At 30.1% G+C, this 19,431-nt stretch overlaps 1 protein-coding gene across 1 annotated transcript in view; it reads right to left on the minus strand.

Annotated features, from left to right (window-relative positions):
* The window catches only part of Pdk (pyruvate dehydrogenase kinase), a 49,623-nt gene that overhangs the window by 14,500 nt on the left and 15,692 nt on the right, over positions 1 to 19,431 (minus strand). Inside the window, exons 5-9 of the mRNA XM_076500233.1 lie at positions 17,523 to 17,707; positions 16,398 to 16,484; positions 13,448 to 13,525; positions 9,733 to 9,809; positions 1,259 to 1,360 (exon numbers count right to left, since the gene is read on the minus strand). Of these exons, the coding sequence (XP_076356348.1) occupies positions 1,259 to 1,360; positions 9,733 to 9,809; positions 13,448 to 13,525; positions 16,398 to 16,484; positions 17,523 to 17,707 (529 nt within the window). The remainder of the gene's footprint in view (positions 1 to 1,258; positions 1,361 to 9,732; positions 9,810 to 13,447; positions 13,526 to 16,397; positions 16,485 to 17,522; positions 17,708 to 19,431) is intronic.

A 19,431-nucleotide genomic window follows, 5' to 3' on the forward strand; every position in this document is an offset into this window, starting at 1 on the left:
AATGAATGTCTTTAATGCTAATGATATGACCATTGATCTTTGTTATGTCCTCCCCTTCTCATTCTTTGCTCAGCAATAAGAAATTTTGATAAGAATGGTAACAGGTATCAAATCCTTCCCTACCAATGCTGATGTTATTGGTGTGGAAAATGATACTACAGATGTAATGGTAAGCAATCTGATTGATAAAACTGTTTCTTAGCCACATCCTGGGGTCATAGGCATCGGAATACACCAAGCAGTGACAACTAAAAATCTGCACCAAGTGAACCAGCAAATGAAAATTAAAAAAAAACAAAAAAACAGCAGCACTACTTAGTGCATAATGCACTAAGTTGTTAGTGTAATACTAACAACTCATTGTTCTGTATCATCCAAACACAGATTAAACATCTCAACAATTAATCACAATTAAATTTCAATTTTTTTGTTCATAAAATAACTGGTATTTAAAATCACTTAATTAGCAGTACACAATATATTGACTGACCATTGAGTCACATCAGATCTGTGTGTTGCTATCACATAGCATTCCACAGCAGAAAATAAAAATAGCAATGATACTTCTAATATACATCTCTCTACAATACTGCATTCCTGTAGTTAACAAAGTCCTCTAAAAATTTACTGAGAACAAACACTTGACAGCCTGTAATTACTAACTGCTAGCAGTTCTAAACACATTGTACAAAATTTCTCCAGACACTGTAGCTTAAGAGACGCATAAAAATGCAATACCTCACCCTTGCCCTTCGAGCATTTTCTTCTGAAACGTATGCTGATCTAAAATACAGTTCTGGATTTCTGCCACTAGCATCAAAATGCATACAAAAAAAAATTATGGACTTAAAGAAAAAGCATTCTTATACTTTGCAACTTAAAAAACCAACAACCACAGGAGTCATCCTACTAATAAAAGACCAATGTGACTAGCTTACATAAGAACTACTATTTAAACATCAACTTTCTAAGGTTAAAATAAAATGAATGAAATAATCTTTTTAATATACAGCTAGTAGTTTCAAACAAAGCCTCAATAATGTAATATCAATGATACTTTATTCTATGCTACAGAATGCTGAAATACTTATATTAAAAGATATTATTACTTTAGTAACTCAAATTCAACTGATAAAAGTTTTTGGTTTGTATCTCGAATATCTGACACTACACAAAGAATGTGATAAAATAAACATGTGATATTTGGTAGTTAGTTCTTTATCTTCAGATCTTTACACAGAAGTCAAAAGTTCTTTACCTTAATAGTTAAATCCTCTTTCCCTTTTATAAGAAGGACGACAATTGGTGGGTAGGTATCACATGCAGTTCCATGATATTCCACTACAGCACGCATGGAATTCTGTATGTAATATACAAAAGTCGCTTAGCGAATCATAGAAAAATACATGACATTCTCTTATTGTGGTCTATCAATATGTTTACATTTCAGTAATGTAAAATTCCATTATTAGTATGGATAATTTACATAACAAATTATTCTAGTAGACCTGATATACTTTTTCTTCACATTTTAAACAATTAGCTCAAGTTAAAAAGTCACCATCACAGTATACACAGCAGTCACTGTCTCCCACATACATGCCACTTTTTCAGCTATCAAGAGCATCCCAAAGACAAAAATGAGCAGACAGTCAAAACTGAGATTTCTTATTTTTGTTCATCTTTCATCAACAGGTCTAGTGCTTACCTACTTTAACAGTAACTATAATTTCATCATCATTTGTTAGAGCAAAGCAACCTTCAAAATCTTTGGCTACCTATTTTATTCTTATTATATGCAAAATATATAATGCTTTAGAATACACTCTATAACCCAATAATCCACGTACACCATATTATACAAAAAGTAAAGAAACAAGTATTAGCAAAAAATTATTTAAATAATAAAATCTAAGTATGGCTGGTTGATGAACTTGGGAAAAAAGGAAACAACAAGAAAAAGATGGAAATGGACATTACATGATCTGACCAATGACCAAACTAAGCCATCTCAACTTTACCAGAATAAAATCCTTACATTAATGGCTGATTTCTTCATTAGCACAACAATCAGAATCAGAACATAAAATTTTAAAACAGTCATAAAAATAGTATTTTAAAGTTAATTAAAAGAAAGACATGAAAAAGGAATCAGATTCTGTTCAAACACTAAGCTTTCAACAGACAAAGTGTTTCAATTATTAAAATGCTTAAAGTACATGAATGTAATTAATCTATGATAAAAGTTAAAGAGTGGATGGGTAGGAGGGTCAAATCAGTATTTCACTTTGTATTATGTATTTGATAACGGAATTATCAATTTTTCATTTTATCCTACACTACTGCTTTAGCAAAAGTTCATGGTAGACAACAGCAAATAGCAGATACAATGAAAAGAACAAACTGAAAAATAATTATGCATTCCAGAGGTTCTAGGAATTATACAAATACAATATATTAACTGAACAATGGACAAAAGTATTTTTCTTCTTCACGTGAACATCATCTTGAACTTTGGCTTGTTAGACTCAGAACCACACTGACTTCAGTGATTCACAAACACATCTTGAGGATAGCTATGCTAGAAACTCATCTAATTTTTTTGTTAACAGCAAACATGTGCCTTTCACTTAAACCTTGCCGCAATTTGTGTAGCTACACAGTAAATAAGAAATTAGTCAATATTCCAATATATATGCAAAAACGGCTTGTTTGGGTTGAGAAAATATTTTACATAGAAGGGCGAAACGTTGTTGCATATATATTTCTCTACAAGTGGGTTTTCTTGACATCACTAGTCAATATTCCCTTTCCAACCTGGGGTGAGTCCATTTAACCAATACTATTCCTACTTATTTAAAGGTACACAAGCCTTTTCAGATGGGGTTGGTATAAAATACATAACTTCATGTACAACATTTGCACACCTTAATTACTTGCAACTTTTAATGCAGTATGTGTACCTTTACAAAAGGTATCAGGCTTTCAGTAAACATTAGTTTTCACATTAAAAAATTATTTTTAATAAGCTAATAAAAGATTTGTCCCTGAGTATATCAAATATCTGTTTTGATTATTCCATGTGCAAAGTAATTTTCATTTTAAAATTATAACCACTTTCTTCACCTTAGAAACAAAAAATTAGATTTCATTTACGTTCTCTAAAACCTAAATACACTTCAAGTGTTTGTTTTCAATTAAACTTTACATTTTATATGTTATTTAAATACCTGAATCATATACAAGGTTGGTTAATTGAAGCAACTTTGTAATCATTAAAAAAAATCTAAGCTAGTTTTTCTTTCTAGAATGACTTCATATTGTAACAACTACATTCATCTATCCTAAGTAGCTTTATACTTGTAACAGTATGCCTTTATTAACACTTATATTTAATTGTTTTATTGTTCTGTAAATAATTTGGAGAACATAAGAGCTCATGTTATGCTATCAAAATTACCTTACCCACAAAGTACTCAAGTCCAAGCTCCTCTTGTGTGTGCCTCATGAAACATATTTTATGTTATTATTCACTTTACATAACTTAACTAATCTAAAGCAATCCCCATTTTTATGTTTTAGTTACATTTATAATAAAGAATAAACAAAAGAAACATAAAATAAAGCATTTGCCCTGGTCTTTTTGTTTCTTCTATTGACTATTAATAAAACTTAACCATATTTTTTTTCATTTTATATATAAAAACTAATGGCAGTAATGTACTACATTTTTATTTAATTAAACAATGCACCAAAGAGCATGAATAATAACACGCTAAAGGCAGACAATTTCCCCTTAGGAACGAAGCTTGTACTAAAAGAGAAATTCACAATCCTACATTTAAAATACAACATATCCCATTTGACAGATGAAGACTGAGTTTATTGGTTATACATAATTGAGAACTATTAACAAATTCTGAAAGAGATTGATTGGTTGTTTGGCATTTATTGGTGTAAAGCAATTAGGCTATCTGCACCATACAACTCGTAAAAATTAAGAAAGTAAAATTATAAAAACAAATAAATAGGAATCATGTTAAAACAAAACAGAGTCCAATTTTTACATCAAAAACTTAAGAGTTTAAAAGTCCAATGACCCTTAAAAATTTAAAACCACAACTGAGGGGGACAGTGTCACCATCATTAATGATACTACTCAATGTCAATGGTGAACCCATGGTAAAAATATGTCTAAAATGGCACCTTCATTCATGGTTGTAACAAAGTCACAACAGTAAAATGTGGACTATCATAAATTGATGTTCCAAAGACTGTACACTGGTGCATGAGTCCCAGATTAAAGAGAATAACATGTTAAAAACTGGCCAATGCATAGCCTAGCTGGGGCAACTTCCTCCTTCCGATCTTTACAGAAGCAAGATGACCAAAGAGCTAGAGAATGTTTGATCTAGAAAAGCTTGTTATCACGTTGCTCAATCCAAGTCAACTCCCAACTGGTGTGAAGCCAAGCCTTGAATGCAGGACTATAGTCCATTTATGGGAAAGGCAAAGTTGTGATAGCACCAGAGCAGATGGACTTAGCTACAATGTCAGTGAGCTTATTCCAGCAAATGCCAACGTGGCTTGGTGTCCAGAAAAGCTGGATAGAAATGTATGATAAAAAAAAACAAGCTAGTCGGTTTGGAATATCAACATGAGCAGGGCAAGAGCTAACATTAAGCAATTCCAGGGCCAGTAGGGAGCCAAGTGAATTGGTATAAATAGTATAGTTCGTGTACTGCATAGCTTCTATGTGATCCAGGGCAAGAAAAATGGCATACAGTTCAGCAGTAAACACAAAATCTAGAGAGGAACCTGTGTGCAACCACTGAACCATAACAGAGCCCACAGAGTTGCATGATTTCGAACCATCCTTCCATTCTCATTTACACAGATGTTTGGCAAATATAAAACATAAGGTACTTCCAATTGGGAGTATCTGCCTCCTTCTGATGACTCAAAGAAAAGCCTTATATGGGGATAGTAATACGCTGAGGTGGGATGGACTAACCAGTAGAAACCAACCAAATTCACCCAACTGCACCTGGATACAAAGGCCAAAAGGGGTAATGGCAGACCATCTATTCTGAAAAGCATGGCCCACTAAGGAAGAAAAACACAATCCCAAGTGGGATGCTGTGGTAAGGATCAAAGTTTTGCCACATACAGTAAAGGGAGTTGCTGATCAACCAGCAGTTCCACCCCTTCATGCACCTGTCCATCACACAATCAGTCCTTTCTATACAAAGAAAACTGCCAAAAGGTGACTGTATCAGTAGGTTTCAGAAATTGTTTCTTGTAAAGAAAGACACAGCATGGTAAGAATCAATTAACTCTTTGATGTCATCCAATTATAATGGAATTCTTGACAGTTCCACCATATTAAAGTGGCCATTTTTATTATGTGAAGGAGAACTGGATTGAGAGCCCTTCTGTTTTCAACCATGTTGTTTCTTTTTACTAAAAAGTCTATCGATCTCTATGGATACTGCCCTGGGTCAAGTGGGCAATCCTCTTTCAGCAGATGAAGATTGCAGTGACAGTACATGAATGAATAATTGTTCTGCATCTCAGAGCCAAAGGAGGTGGACCTGGAGAACCACTGGAAGGAATGTTGAGGATAGAGATAGGTACTGATGTTAACTATTAACCATGGAGGGCAAAAGGTTCTTCACATGGTTTAAAAATGACTCTGTCAGAGATATAGAGAAATCTGTCTGCACTACCACTGTAACAGTGGAACTGAGTGCAGCAGCATACATATGAGATGGAGTGTTGGACACTAACTTTTGAGCCTTGGGATAAAAAATGTTATGAACCATTTTCAAATGTTGTATGTCTTTATCCTCCACCCACTTAAGGCACGAACAAAATTAACAGAAGTGAAGGCCACTACAATTAGCATAAAGAGGGTCCATTTTGAACTTGTAGGCATTATGGTCCTTGTCACCACAATAAGCACACAACAAGAAACCATGACATGATGTCGAGTAACTGAACCACTGACATTGGAAACATCTGAGAGGGTTTTGAATATATGACTACACTATGCAATTTAGATAACCTGCCTTGATGGTTGCAGGTGGTCATGGTGATGTAAATGTCAAAATTATAAAGTTGGTCGGCATCATAATTCTATCTTTTTGAGTGGAGATACACCTTTCTGCAGAACTCCTTGGGTGAAGAAACCAGATAGGATCTCTGACTTCTGGATGCTTTTCAAATCTCTCTCAACAATAACTGCTCATTGTGAATTCAGAGTAGCATGGGGAGTAACCTCAATGGTTATATCCCCAATGGCCTTTCAATGTAAGAAGAGTTCACTCTCTCTTGGAATGAATGTTTCCACCAAGACATCTCTAGAAGTAGCTTTTTGACTGACTTAGGAGAACCAGCAAGCCCCTGAAGTCCTTTATGAATAATAAAGGGAGACATCTGGCCTAGAGATTTGTCTGATAAAAAATGTTATATCAGAAAATGAGTTACAGGTGATGAAGAAGTTGAATATTTCTGTTCAGAATCTTCAAGATATTGTTTACTTATGGCTTGTTTTTTATTATTTTATTTTTATTTTGTGTTGGGGGATCCATAATAAAGAAAGAATATTTGAGTGCCCACTGCCCCCACCCACCATGAAGCCCTACAAGGGGATGCACTACAATGCCAAATAAGGACATTGCAGAAATGCCAGAGTTTTGTGAGCACTATAATCAAACAACAACATCAGACACAATGCCCACAACACCTGTTGAAAACATCCAACACTGGTACTTGGTTGACCCTACCCCAAGTGGACCAGCCAACTGACCATACAGGAGGCCATCCAAAGACCAGCTGTCTACAGGAATTCAAAGTCAAAGTGGTGTGTTTCGGTTGGAACCCTCAACCACCAGAATCCTCTCCTCCCCTTTATAGGTCTCAACGCACAGCAAGCACGTGGATGGATGTTCAAATCTCAGATGAGGTAAACTGAAAGTACAGAACCTTCTCTAGGAGTTCCCTCAATATGCACAGGAATCTACTCCAATGGCTCCTGAAAAAAAGGATGTGGCTGGTGGACATCGAAGAATTAGTCTAATTTTCTATTTCATGGCCCTGTAACCACACAAAATTGGAGGCTATAAAAATTAAGATTTATCTAAACAATGACAATTTTACAGTGATTAATTAATATTATTACATTTCATACTTAATGGAGGGTGAAAGAAATAGAAAGTCTGGGGAAGATACGTTATATTTCTTACATTAAGAGGAATTTAGGGTTTTTTAAACATTTCCTTACAAAATTAAGAACTTGTATACAATTAAAATATGGATTATTAGATGTAATTATATGCTATACTCATTGGTATAACAAACAAAAAGAAGTTTTAATTAAATTTTGAAAACTTACTAAAACACTGACATGCACAGTTAACCCTTTTTTGATGGGTGGGTCTAATGTGTTTTGTATATAAAATCAATATGTTTAAAATGCTTTTAAAATTTACCATAACATTTTAACATCTAAAAATAACTCACTCTTTCCTTTATTTATAATGAGGGAAACATTTAAATATCATCTTTAAATTGCTCAGTTTTTTTCAAAAGGAATAACAAAAATTATTTAGTGAAACACTTGTAATTTTATTGTTTAAAATATAGATATGGAAAGAAAATGTCCTTTTATAAAACCTAAAATACAAACAGTATGTGCTAATTTCAAAATACATTGTCTTTTCCAAGTGCAAATGTCAATTAAAAATTAAATAAACATGAAACAAACAGCACATTTATACAAACAATTATAACAAAATATTCACAAAATAAATGAAAATACAATTTTATAATGTGAGCAATAGTAGAAAAGAAAAACAAACATCTGCATTGAGTAAAATTGCTTTATACTTTGCATACTTCTGCACAAGTGGCTGGAGAAAGTACCGAGGTATTTACTTAATTTTAAAAAGTTTGCAGCTTATGAAACTGGTACTGTGTTTGATGACTACGTTTTTTATTCCAGTTGTCTAAAATAGACAAAATTCTGTACAAGTCTCAAACTTTTTTTATATGATTTTTTTGCACTTCAGCAAAATTCTATCTTAAACATTTAATTAGCTTTACTGAATGAAGTGTGATGTTACAAATTATAAGTTTAGTGTGTCACACAACATCACTCACTTTTCTGTTAAAAAATTATGAATAACTAAAAAGTTAACAAAAAACTAAGTTTAATAAAAACTGAATTTTCCAAAATATATGAAACAAATAAGTTTTATCTTGAAGTAATTGAGAGATTTTATAACGTGATTATTTCAAAACATACATTTTACTTCCTCTACTTAAGATATAATATACTAATAACAGAAACATAATGCTTAACATACCTATTAAATTATTTGTGTCTTCAATTGGATGATGAACTTTAACCCTATGTGTACAAGTGGGTATTAATTGTCTATGCTCTGACTTTTTACAGTGCTATTCAACATTGTATTATGTATTTCATGTCAGAGTTAAGCATCTCATGTTACCCTACATTACTGATTTTACATCAATTTGTGTTAAAGGTAACTATTAGATACATTTCTAAGGAATTCTGATAAAAGTCTTCAAATATGCATTTAGGAGGTTGCAGAAGTTAAACAACTACAACTTTCAAAGTGAATAACAGATAAGTATATTATGTATTTCATGTCAGAGTTAAGCATCTCATGTTACCCTACATTACTGATTTTACATCAATTTGTGTTAAAGGTAACTATTAGATACATTTCTAAGGAATTCTGATAAAAGTCTTCAAATATGCATTTAGGAGGTTGCAGAAGTTAAACAACTACAACTTTCAAAGTGAATAACAGATAAGTATATTTATTCTTCATAATACATTACTTTACATTCCAACTTGATAGTCTAAATCAGACTGATAATATCAGTTAATAGACATATCTCGAGTACAAACACTTCTGTAACATGCCTGATGTTTTGACTGCAACAGACTTGAACATTTTACTAAAAGCCTTCTATACTCCAGAAAGATGTTTTGTAAATTTAGAATTATAGCCAATATTACTTCTCAAATTGTTTTTAGATGTCCAATTAATAACAAATTATTTATCAGTATCAAACATACTTGTGTACAAATAATTAATTTAATATCTGAGATTAATCATAAACACAAAGATATCGATTAATAATCATAAAATGTAAGAGACTTATAAATTAATATTAATAAAAAAAAAGATAGTATTGTTGAAATATAACTACTTCATGGGAACTCTTAAATGCAGAAAGAGACAGCAATCTCATATTGTTCAAAACTAGATAATTAACAGAAAAAGGCAGTAGGTGATACTTATCTAATCCAAGAGCATTTTTGATGCTCAAAACAATCCCATATCTTAATAGTATAATTTCTTCAAGGTCTCATCAACAAAATAAATGGTAGATGGTAGATAAACATTTTTCAGGTCCAGCATTTTAAATAGTGCAAGCAAAAATAAAGAAAATCAAATACCAAAATAGAAGGATAATTTTTTTTATTCATGTAATAGTTCCTGGTTAACTTAAAGCATACACCTTTTAGTTCTATTTTCTAACAGTACAAAATAAACATTAAAAGATTATTCTAAGATTTTAAATTAAAACAAACTCAAACCTCCAACTTTTTTTTTTTTATATTTCACACATATATAACAGCAAACAGGATAAATACAAGGTTTGCTTAAATGCAATCTCTGCACTACTAACCTTAAGCAGTTCAAACAGCATGTGGTATAGATGAGAAGGAACATACACCACTGAAATAGGAGCTCCAAGGTCAAGTGCTGAAAGAAATACAGTATGTTAGCAATGTTCAAGTTAGGTCAACACTTATAGGTCAACATGCACATAAAACTGATGCCTTATATTTCTGGATGAGTTTGGAAATATATTGATCCATGCTTGCAAAAAACAAATACAAATTTATATTTGTGTAATAAATATTTCTGACTTACAAATAGGTGAATTGAGGAATAATGCACTCAAGCTGAAGTGTCACTATCATTTAAGCGTGAACTGTGTGTGCACACTGCCAGTTGTTTGTTATAAAACAGAAGCCCTGTAAAATACTGTTGCATCACATGAAGGTATTAAACTTATATTTATAGCACTTTATAATCAAATAGAATTTTTTGTTATATTTTGGAAATGTCTTATTTTTAGAATAGGCTACAACACAATTCTTAGGAGTATCTTAGCTTATTTTATCTACAGTAGTGAAACTAGCCAGACTGGGTCACAACAGAAGTGTTCAGAGTATCTTGTATTATTTATCTTAAATAGCAAAACTAATGTACTAAGTCACAACACATTTTTGGGGTTATCCTAGTTCATCTGACATTAACATATAAAAAAACTGTTTCATGTGGATATTTGAAAAACCAGCAAATTTTCACATAACAAAAATGTTATATGATTTACTGATTTATTTGCATGAAACAAACACTGTAGTATTTAAAACACAAATATATTATAAACCTCTAAATGGATATTCTGTGAAACTTTGCACATTTTTTTCTGCATAACTGGAGACAGTTGTAGGACTTTTCACCACATCCATTAAAACAAATGGACCGACACTCAATTAGTAATAGGTATGATTCAGTTACTATAGTAACCACAACTGCATCTTTAGCAGCACGTCATCAGCTGACAAAAAACATTATGTAATGATATGCCTCCAGAAAAACATTTGAAAGTCCTTGTATTGTATTTGAAATCTTTATTCAAAGATTCTAAAAATGGGAACAAAGTGCACAAAAGCCACAACTCTTTAGAGAATGTCATTTAACATCGTATTATATATTTGATGCCAAAAGTTAAACTCTTCATTTTACTTTACATTTCTGATTTAGTGACAATTCAGGGTGGTGGAAAGTAATTACCATATAAACGTAGTGATACTGAGTGTTTCTATGAAAAGATACATCTTCATTCTTCACATGACTTACACCTTACACTCTAACTTATCAGTCTGAATCAGGTTGACATCTCAAGTATAAATACTTTTGTAACACGCTCAAGTTTTGTGTGCAACAAACAAGGGCATTTTACTAAATGATTATCATATCTTATTTAAATACACATGAATAAATTAGAAATATAGTCAATGTTACTTCTCCAACACTGAGTTGATTCAATGGACTGATCCTGCACATATTCTATCAACTCGAGTACTAATATCATAAAGATAACTATTTTGAAGTTGTTTCTCTTTGTAAGATGAAATTATTTTAGAAAAAAACTAAGAAATGCAGGAAACTCTTACTGAACAAACCCACATTTTATATTTGTTAATGCTTAGGCATTTCACATTACACATTACCAAGCACTTCACCTACAGTAATATATGATGTCAAAACATTTTTATTAAGTTACTTATGACTGTTCAATTCAAATTTTATAATCACACATTTTGGTAACCCTAGGATAGCTTAACTGAATAAGAGATTTCTATTAAGACAGATAATGACCTATATCTCCACAATGTATCTTTAGCTGCTCAATATTTTGCTATTATAGCTCCATTAGAAGCTACCAACTGGATTACTGAACATGAATGATATAACTCTTGGCGACAGTGAAAGAGCTAGCAAAATATTGTGGCTAATACAAAAACTTTCTGGAAACATAGGTCAATTTTAATTACATTAATAGAAATCATTTAAACTCAAGTTTGCATTAAATAGAGATAAGAATGAAAAAGACTGTTCAATGCAGACCTCATAATCATATATTTTTTAATTTAAAAAAGGTACATATTATTTTATACAAAATAAAGAGTAAAACTTGTTTTAAACTAAGCTTATTTTAATATGCTGTACAAGAAACCAGGCATTTAAAAATCACATTAGCCCATTAAATACAAGCCTTGTTCTTCTCTTCATGTCACAATGCTTATAGTTTTCACAGTTACACTCAGAATAGTTAAACAACTTTAATATTAATGTTATGCCAATAAAATTACCATCTGAGCACAGTGGAAAATTACAATTATTGTATCATTATTTTACTTCCTTAATTTAAATCAGAATACTTGAAATATTATAAATATTAATTTATTTATGTCATATCCCTTCTCAATTTTCCTATTTCAGCTTATATAATTTCAATATTATACCAAATACACTGACTTATCCTAAACACAATAAATAAACAATTCATAGTCTGACATGTAACTTTAATATCATAATTCCTCCTTGTAATGAGAAATCATCTCCACAACAGAAGCCAAATTCACATAGCCTTAACTTTAAAGGCAGTTTTGAAAACTTACCTGGTATGTGTTTACACCCAATAAAAAGAGCTCAATTTCAGCTCCAAACTTTCAATGACCCCTTTGAAATTGGTGATAAAAGATTGTAAATTTGTAAATATTTGATAAGTCGCATGTTGGTACGTGAATCGATGCTCTCAGCATTTAACAAATATATTTTTTATATGTTAAATAGTTTAGTTAGAAAAGAAGTTAATTTATAATTGTTTGTGGACATTCTATTTTAGAGATTTTATGTTTAAGTTTCAGAACATATATTTGTAAGGTAAATTATTAAATTTTCTGTCAAAAAAGCCTTAGAGAAAACAAAAATTAAACTTAAGTAACTATGAGGGTACAAATCCAAAGCTGAATGCATGCAGATGCAGTTATATGGCAACATACTGATATGTTGCTGATTAGGCATAGAAATAATTTAACATACAAAATGCTGCAAATCCATAAAATAAAATATATTTAAAGACAACAAACAGCTAAAATTACAAAGATAATGAAGTTGAACTTATGACAATAAATAATTTATTAAAGGAAGAAAAATACAGATTCTGTTGATTTTATTCCATAATTTTAAAGATTTATCACTATACTTTAATGATTTAGCTATAGATAATGTCAACATAGAAAATAACAAAAACAAAACTTATGATATTCATTTATGATATGAGTTTAAAGCAAATGAAATATGAAAACTATTAAAGTATTTTTATTCATAACATAAAAAGTTACACTGCACTCAAATTGATTCAGTAAAGACTCAAAAAATTCTAAGACAAGTTTCTACTGTATAAAGACTTTAATACAATTCAGATTTTGTGTACAACAGACTTGTAGTGTTTACCATTATCATGCCAAATTTCATAAATATAGAATTAGTAAAATCCACTTTTAGTAAGTAAAGAGTCAATTTTCTAGCTTGTATAAAGTGACCAACTCATGTTTTGTGAATTAAGACTTCTTAACCATTGTTCACAGAGTAAATATCAAAAATATTTTATTAACAGAATGTTAAAGTTAGCACTTCACTTAAAACATTGTAAAACAAAAGCAGAAAACTTAAGTAAAACAACTAAAGTATATAATTAATATTCTCTGGTTATTAGTTAATACTATTTTTTCAAAATAAATAAAATTTAATCACAATCTTACCATTATGTTCTTCTATGATAACATCTGGTGAGCCCAAATAATATTGATCGCAGAGAAACTTTGCATTCTCAAAAGCATCTAAGAGACCAAAGTATCATCTATTAATATTTAAAAACATCAACAACCACATCTAAATATCATAATGTATTCTATACAAATTATAGTCATTGGTAAATCAGTCACACAAAACGGAATTGAAAAAACATTTTTTGGTAAAATTAATTACCTTCCTTCCAATTTCAAAGAGTCTTTGTTAAGAATAATGTGAAATAACTTAAAAAATTGTGTCCACAAAAATAATGCTCAGAGTGAATAAAATACACCATTTCAACAGCACAAAAGCAAGCTTTATCTTAGCCTTTAAAGTTCTTTTAATTTACAAAAAATTTCACAGGACTGAAAGTTATAGTTGCCTTTTAAGTAAAAATAACATACTGTATACATCATTCATATTATGTATGGCAAAATACAGAGTGAAAGAGACAATTCTATTATAATAAAACAGTTTTTGTCTATCTTTAAAATGAAAGAGATACAAACATACACTTAACTTACATTTTTGGACAACTCAGAATTTATAGCAATATTCAAAGCACAGGCAAGTAGCCAATTGACTAAGAAATTTAAAACTAATCCAATGATAAAAAGAGGTAGAAAAATAATTTTGAAAGTGAACATCCTCATCTGCAAATTATGAAGAAAATTAAGTTACTCATTGTCTACAATTTATCTTCTCCGGATTATTCAAACTTCATCTTCACCATGATATCTTTATTATTATTAATTGAGAAATGAATTTCAAGTGTGAACCAATTTCAATCACAAACTGGTAAAAATCAGCTACATATATTATTTTATTTTTCACAGAAAAATGTTATAAAGGTTGAAAAAACATCTTCCTACACACACATACACGTGTGTGTGTATATATATATATGAAGAATGTACCATGAATGTACTATTTTATAGTTCTGTATTTTCTTTGTTAGTTGCGTAGAAAACGATTTTACACAAGAGTGATTCAGTCTCTCAACACTTTAAATCTTATGTTTAACCATTAGATTAGAACAACTGTATTTGATCTTTGTATACTTTGTTTTTAACATTAGTTACTTATTTAAACCAATAGTTATTTCTATGAATGTATAAAGAATTACTTAACATGCAGTGTTTAGTGTATTACTACTTCTGATATTATTATAATCTTCTCAAAGCAAAATACTTATATAGATTAGAACTAAAAAGTAACCCAGTAATTAATATCAAGTCTAATATACTGATTTACTTAGGAGCATACAGTCATATAACAAAAACTGTTAACAAGTAACATGCATTGACTTATCAGTTTAAAAGGTTCACTGCTAATGATATATTCAAATGTAATCCCAATAATATATCATGAGGTTTAGATAATTTGGCATACTTAAGTCAATGTACTATGCTAACACAAAATAATCATCATAAGTATATGCTAAATAGATAAAGTTATTAATTACATCTTGTATGTATATACAAAGTGTGAACATTACAAAAAGAATGGGCTTAAATCAATTCATAAGGTTTCAGATCCAAACCTTAAAGATATTTAAGCAATTTCACTAAGCCTTAAAATACATTAGGTTTCATTAGAAAGTAAGTAAGGGTATATGCATACTATTTAAATTCAGTACATTTTTATAATTATGTGATTTATTTCACTTTACAAGGGTTTTCTTTTACATTCATTTTACCTGTGATTTTTTTTTTTTTTTTTTTTGAGTTTGGATAACGATTGTTATTTACTCAAGTTTAATCAAGGATGTTTAAAATCTTGCTCTGGAGGCTAAATAATTACATTGTCTCTTTTAGTTTATAAAGATTTTTTTTTTATATAGACATCCAACATGTAAAAAACTGATAAATTATTGCAATTAAAAGAAAACAAATTTGCTTGTGTGTTTAATATATTGAGTAGAGAAGTACTATCTAATATTATCATAATAATCTGTTCTAAAATGTGCTCACATCTTAATACCTAAATGTGAACATGCTGCACTTCATTTAAACAGATGCAAATATAAATATATGTTGTGATAAAGAAAAACTTTATATATTTTATTGTGATCATGTATTTTCCAATATCTTTATTTCTGTATTCTGAATAGGTATTTGATTCTTCTTAGGTATCTAACTTTAGTTTAATACAGCCTTGTTTGTGATTGACTTTAATAGTTGTAGCACGAAAAATTATACCCAGTTTATCTGCCCTGAAAATGTGCAAATCTCAAATCAACATGTGTATGTGTTGCAGTTTATTTCAGATGTAAACAAATGGCAAGTGTAAATATACTGTAACAGAAATTTTGTACAAGGTATTAAGTCTTGAAATTGTTTCAAAAAATCCTACATTAAGTAGTAGGATAAAATAAGTCATTTACTGATAGTATTAAGTGTAGTAATGTTCATCCCTAACTCAACTAAAGCAACAAATGTACACAAGTTACTGTGGAAATTTCTCTTTATCAAATGAAGACTAGTTTATATATGCTTAACTAATGTCAGGGCTAAGACAAGTGGACTTATTTTGTATTAGTCTAGAAATCCTGTATTTAAAGAAGTACTGTTGCAATAAATATATTAATTTGGAAGCAAATGTTTTGAGGGTCTCTGCTAATAAATTATTATACAAAGAAAAACAAAACAAGTACCACTGAGAAAAGTAAATCATATTACAATACTTCACTTTAACAGTTTATCTTATGGGATCATGTGCAGCAATATTATTCCACACAGACACACAAAAGCTGTTGAATGTTTGGTTACATTTTACTTACTGGTAACTTTTTATAAAACAATTATCCTATTACTTGAGCATGTACTACTCAAAATTCATTATAATGAAAAACAAAAGTTAACAATTTAAATCATGAGAAGCTCGGTGGTAAATAAAATTTAAGGTAATAGTTCTCACCATGCACAAGAGCCACAATATCACAGTTAGGATCAATACAGCCTATATGACGAGGGTGCCCTGTTAGATTGGCCCCGAAGAGAGAAGCTAAAAGTCACAAAACATTTTTGCAAAATCTTGTCAGATACCACTTTTAAAAACAGACAAAAATATTAATATTCTTTAAGAAAACTAACCACCACTTATTATTAATTTATTTAATTGAGTTAAACATTAAATGTTTCTTTTAAAACTGTCAAAAGAGAAATAGCATCTACAGCATGAACCTAGTGAGCAAGCATAACCCCCGAAAAAATGTATTAATAACAAACCCATACATGTTTGTAATTAAACATAAAAAGAATCATCACTCTACTTTAGAATAAGTGAAATGAAACTCACACACATGTATTTTAACCTATACTAATCAGGGCTTTTGAGCTTTGACAATTACTCAAATTTTGTAGGAATGGCTTCAAAAAGATCTTCAATATTACAATTAGACTTTATCCATGATCTAACTTATGAGAAAAATTCACAAAACAGTATCCAAAAGTGTTCAAACAAGTACTAATATTTTTTTCAATTTAATACATTTATCTTCAATTATATAACAAATCTAGGAGGAAAACTTGTACTTTATGCAATATTTATTTCAATGCACCAAATTTACAAAATGTTAAAGCAAAGTCATATAAACAAGAAAAGACCTCTACCAAAGATAGATGTTATATGTATAAGAAATATTAAAGGGAATATAGCAAATTCAAATTATTTGAGCTGACAGAATAAAAACATGCATGTATATAACATCAACACAAAACAAAAATAACGGAAAATATAAATATATAAAACAAATATACACTGCACATTCTTATCCTTCCGTCTTTCCATTCACACTCGCATCTTTATCAATCAGTCAGGGAAAATCCTGTTTTTTAAGAAATTCCCTTCCAAAATAAGTATAGCTTACAGTGAATAACTATTAAAACTTGTATTAAAAGCCTTCTTTCAAAATTATCTTACATCTTAATGTAAATTCAGAATTTAAAGGAATTATAGTTAGCTTAATTGAAATACGAGTCTCTTTAATAATACTCTTAATGAATTTACTGAAGTTAATAAATATCAAAAAGGTAAACATACTGTGTTGGTTGATCAGCATCCGTATTGATATTCTACTCATGTAAAAACGGTCGAGAAAATACTGGATACTATGTTCTACCTGAGGGTGAACTTCGTAAGTCTCTTTCAGTTCAATAACACCTTGAGCCATAGTGGGAACTACATTTGTATGACGATTTCTGATCTTCAACAGAGTTTGACAAAAGCTATTAGCACCAAGCACCAAAGAGAAACACATGAATTTAAGATCTTTCAAACAGTAAATTTAAAAAACATTTTTAATTCTTTTACTAATTTCAGTAAGAAGTTAATTGCTTTTATACCATAACTACAGCTAATATTTTATTATTCAATTCAATAGGAAGAAATATATACATGTTTATATAAAACATTCAAAGCAAACAAATCAAATTAGACTATTATTAAAGAGTATATATTACAGAGTATTTACTCAACATACATCTGTTAGAACTTTGTTACTAGTTATTTGATGCAGTTACATTTTCACAATACCTTGAATAAGCTTTCTTTTTAATACAAGTGTTCTAAACATTTTTCAAATATATTCTAGATTAACGGGCAAAACAATTAATAGCTTAATATTTCCCCAATGAAGACACCTCGTAAGAGATTATGTTTATGGTGTAGATGTGGATAAAATTATAAGGTGTAAGCTTATATTTTCTATCAAAGGTAAATTTGGATAAATGTGTACACATTTGGTAACACACATGCACACTAATTCTCTTCACAATCACACTAAGATGAATAGACATTTAGTTAGCTTCATGCACTTTATGGAAAATATACATTCAGGTACATACAGGAGCTAGATTAGATGAATGAAATAGAGAAAAATAATCAGGAGCTACATTAGATGAATGAAATAGAGAAAAATAATAATATCTATGTTGTGTTTTTCTATATGTCCTACAATCTTAGCTTCAGAGTTGTTTATTTTAAACAAGTGAAATGCACTTTCAGAAAAGTGTTACATACAGCATACTGTACTTTCAAGAACACGCATAATAAAAACAGAATATTTTACAAAACAAAACAAGGTTCTTCCAGGCTGACTAGTTTCCTTTATTCAACTGACACTTCTTTTACATTCACTTAAAACTCAGCAAAATTAAGATGACTCGTGAAGATTTTGAAATAATGGCTTGATGTGTTACATCATTTTTCTTAATTACACAATTTCAAGCAATTTAGCAATCAATACATTTGCAAACCTTTAGAGTAACAATAATAAATTCATTGTTTAGTAAAACAGAAAGCTGCACAAATCTTTTAAATGTACTGATTTGTTTTTTAATAGTTTAATTGTGTCCATAAGGTAACTAGGATTTGAAGGACAGAGAACTTAATTTGAATTACTATAAGTTTGAAGAATGGAATCAGACCAGATAAGCGTTTATAGAATACTGGTTTTCACTTGAGCTATTTTACATACTTTGTAATTAAGCACAAGGCTACACAATGAGCAATCTGTGCTCTGCCCACCATGTGTATTGAAGCTCACATCCTAGCACTGCAAGTTCCCAGACATACTCTTATGCCACTGGGGCGCATTTCATTTAGATTTTCTTTTTTCTATATTCTTAATAAAGGAGATATACAATTTATCTGGAACAGCAACTAAAACTTTTTTTTTTATATTTTAATAAATGCAAATAGCTGGTGAGTAACATTATTTTATTTTGCTATGACTTTTCCAACAGTAAGCAAGTTCCAATTTAATCCTTGAAGAGTTACCTCTTATCCCTTGTTGTAAGATAGCAAAACAGTATATTATAAAAGCTTTTCTTTTTTGTAAAAAACAAAATTTGTACATTAAACTTTTCTATATATAAAATTCTATTTTAAAAATATACAAGAGTGAATGATATTTTGCAGCTGACAAAAATTAAAAATTACACTTAAAATT

Source organism: Tachypleus tridentatus, chromosome 4, assembly GCF_004210375.1.
Source record: "Tachypleus tridentatus isolate NWPU-2018 chromosome 4, ASM421037v1, whole genome shotgun sequence".
NCBI lineage: Eukaryota > Metazoa > Arthropoda > Merostomata > Xiphosura > Limulidae > Tachypleus > Tachypleus tridentatus.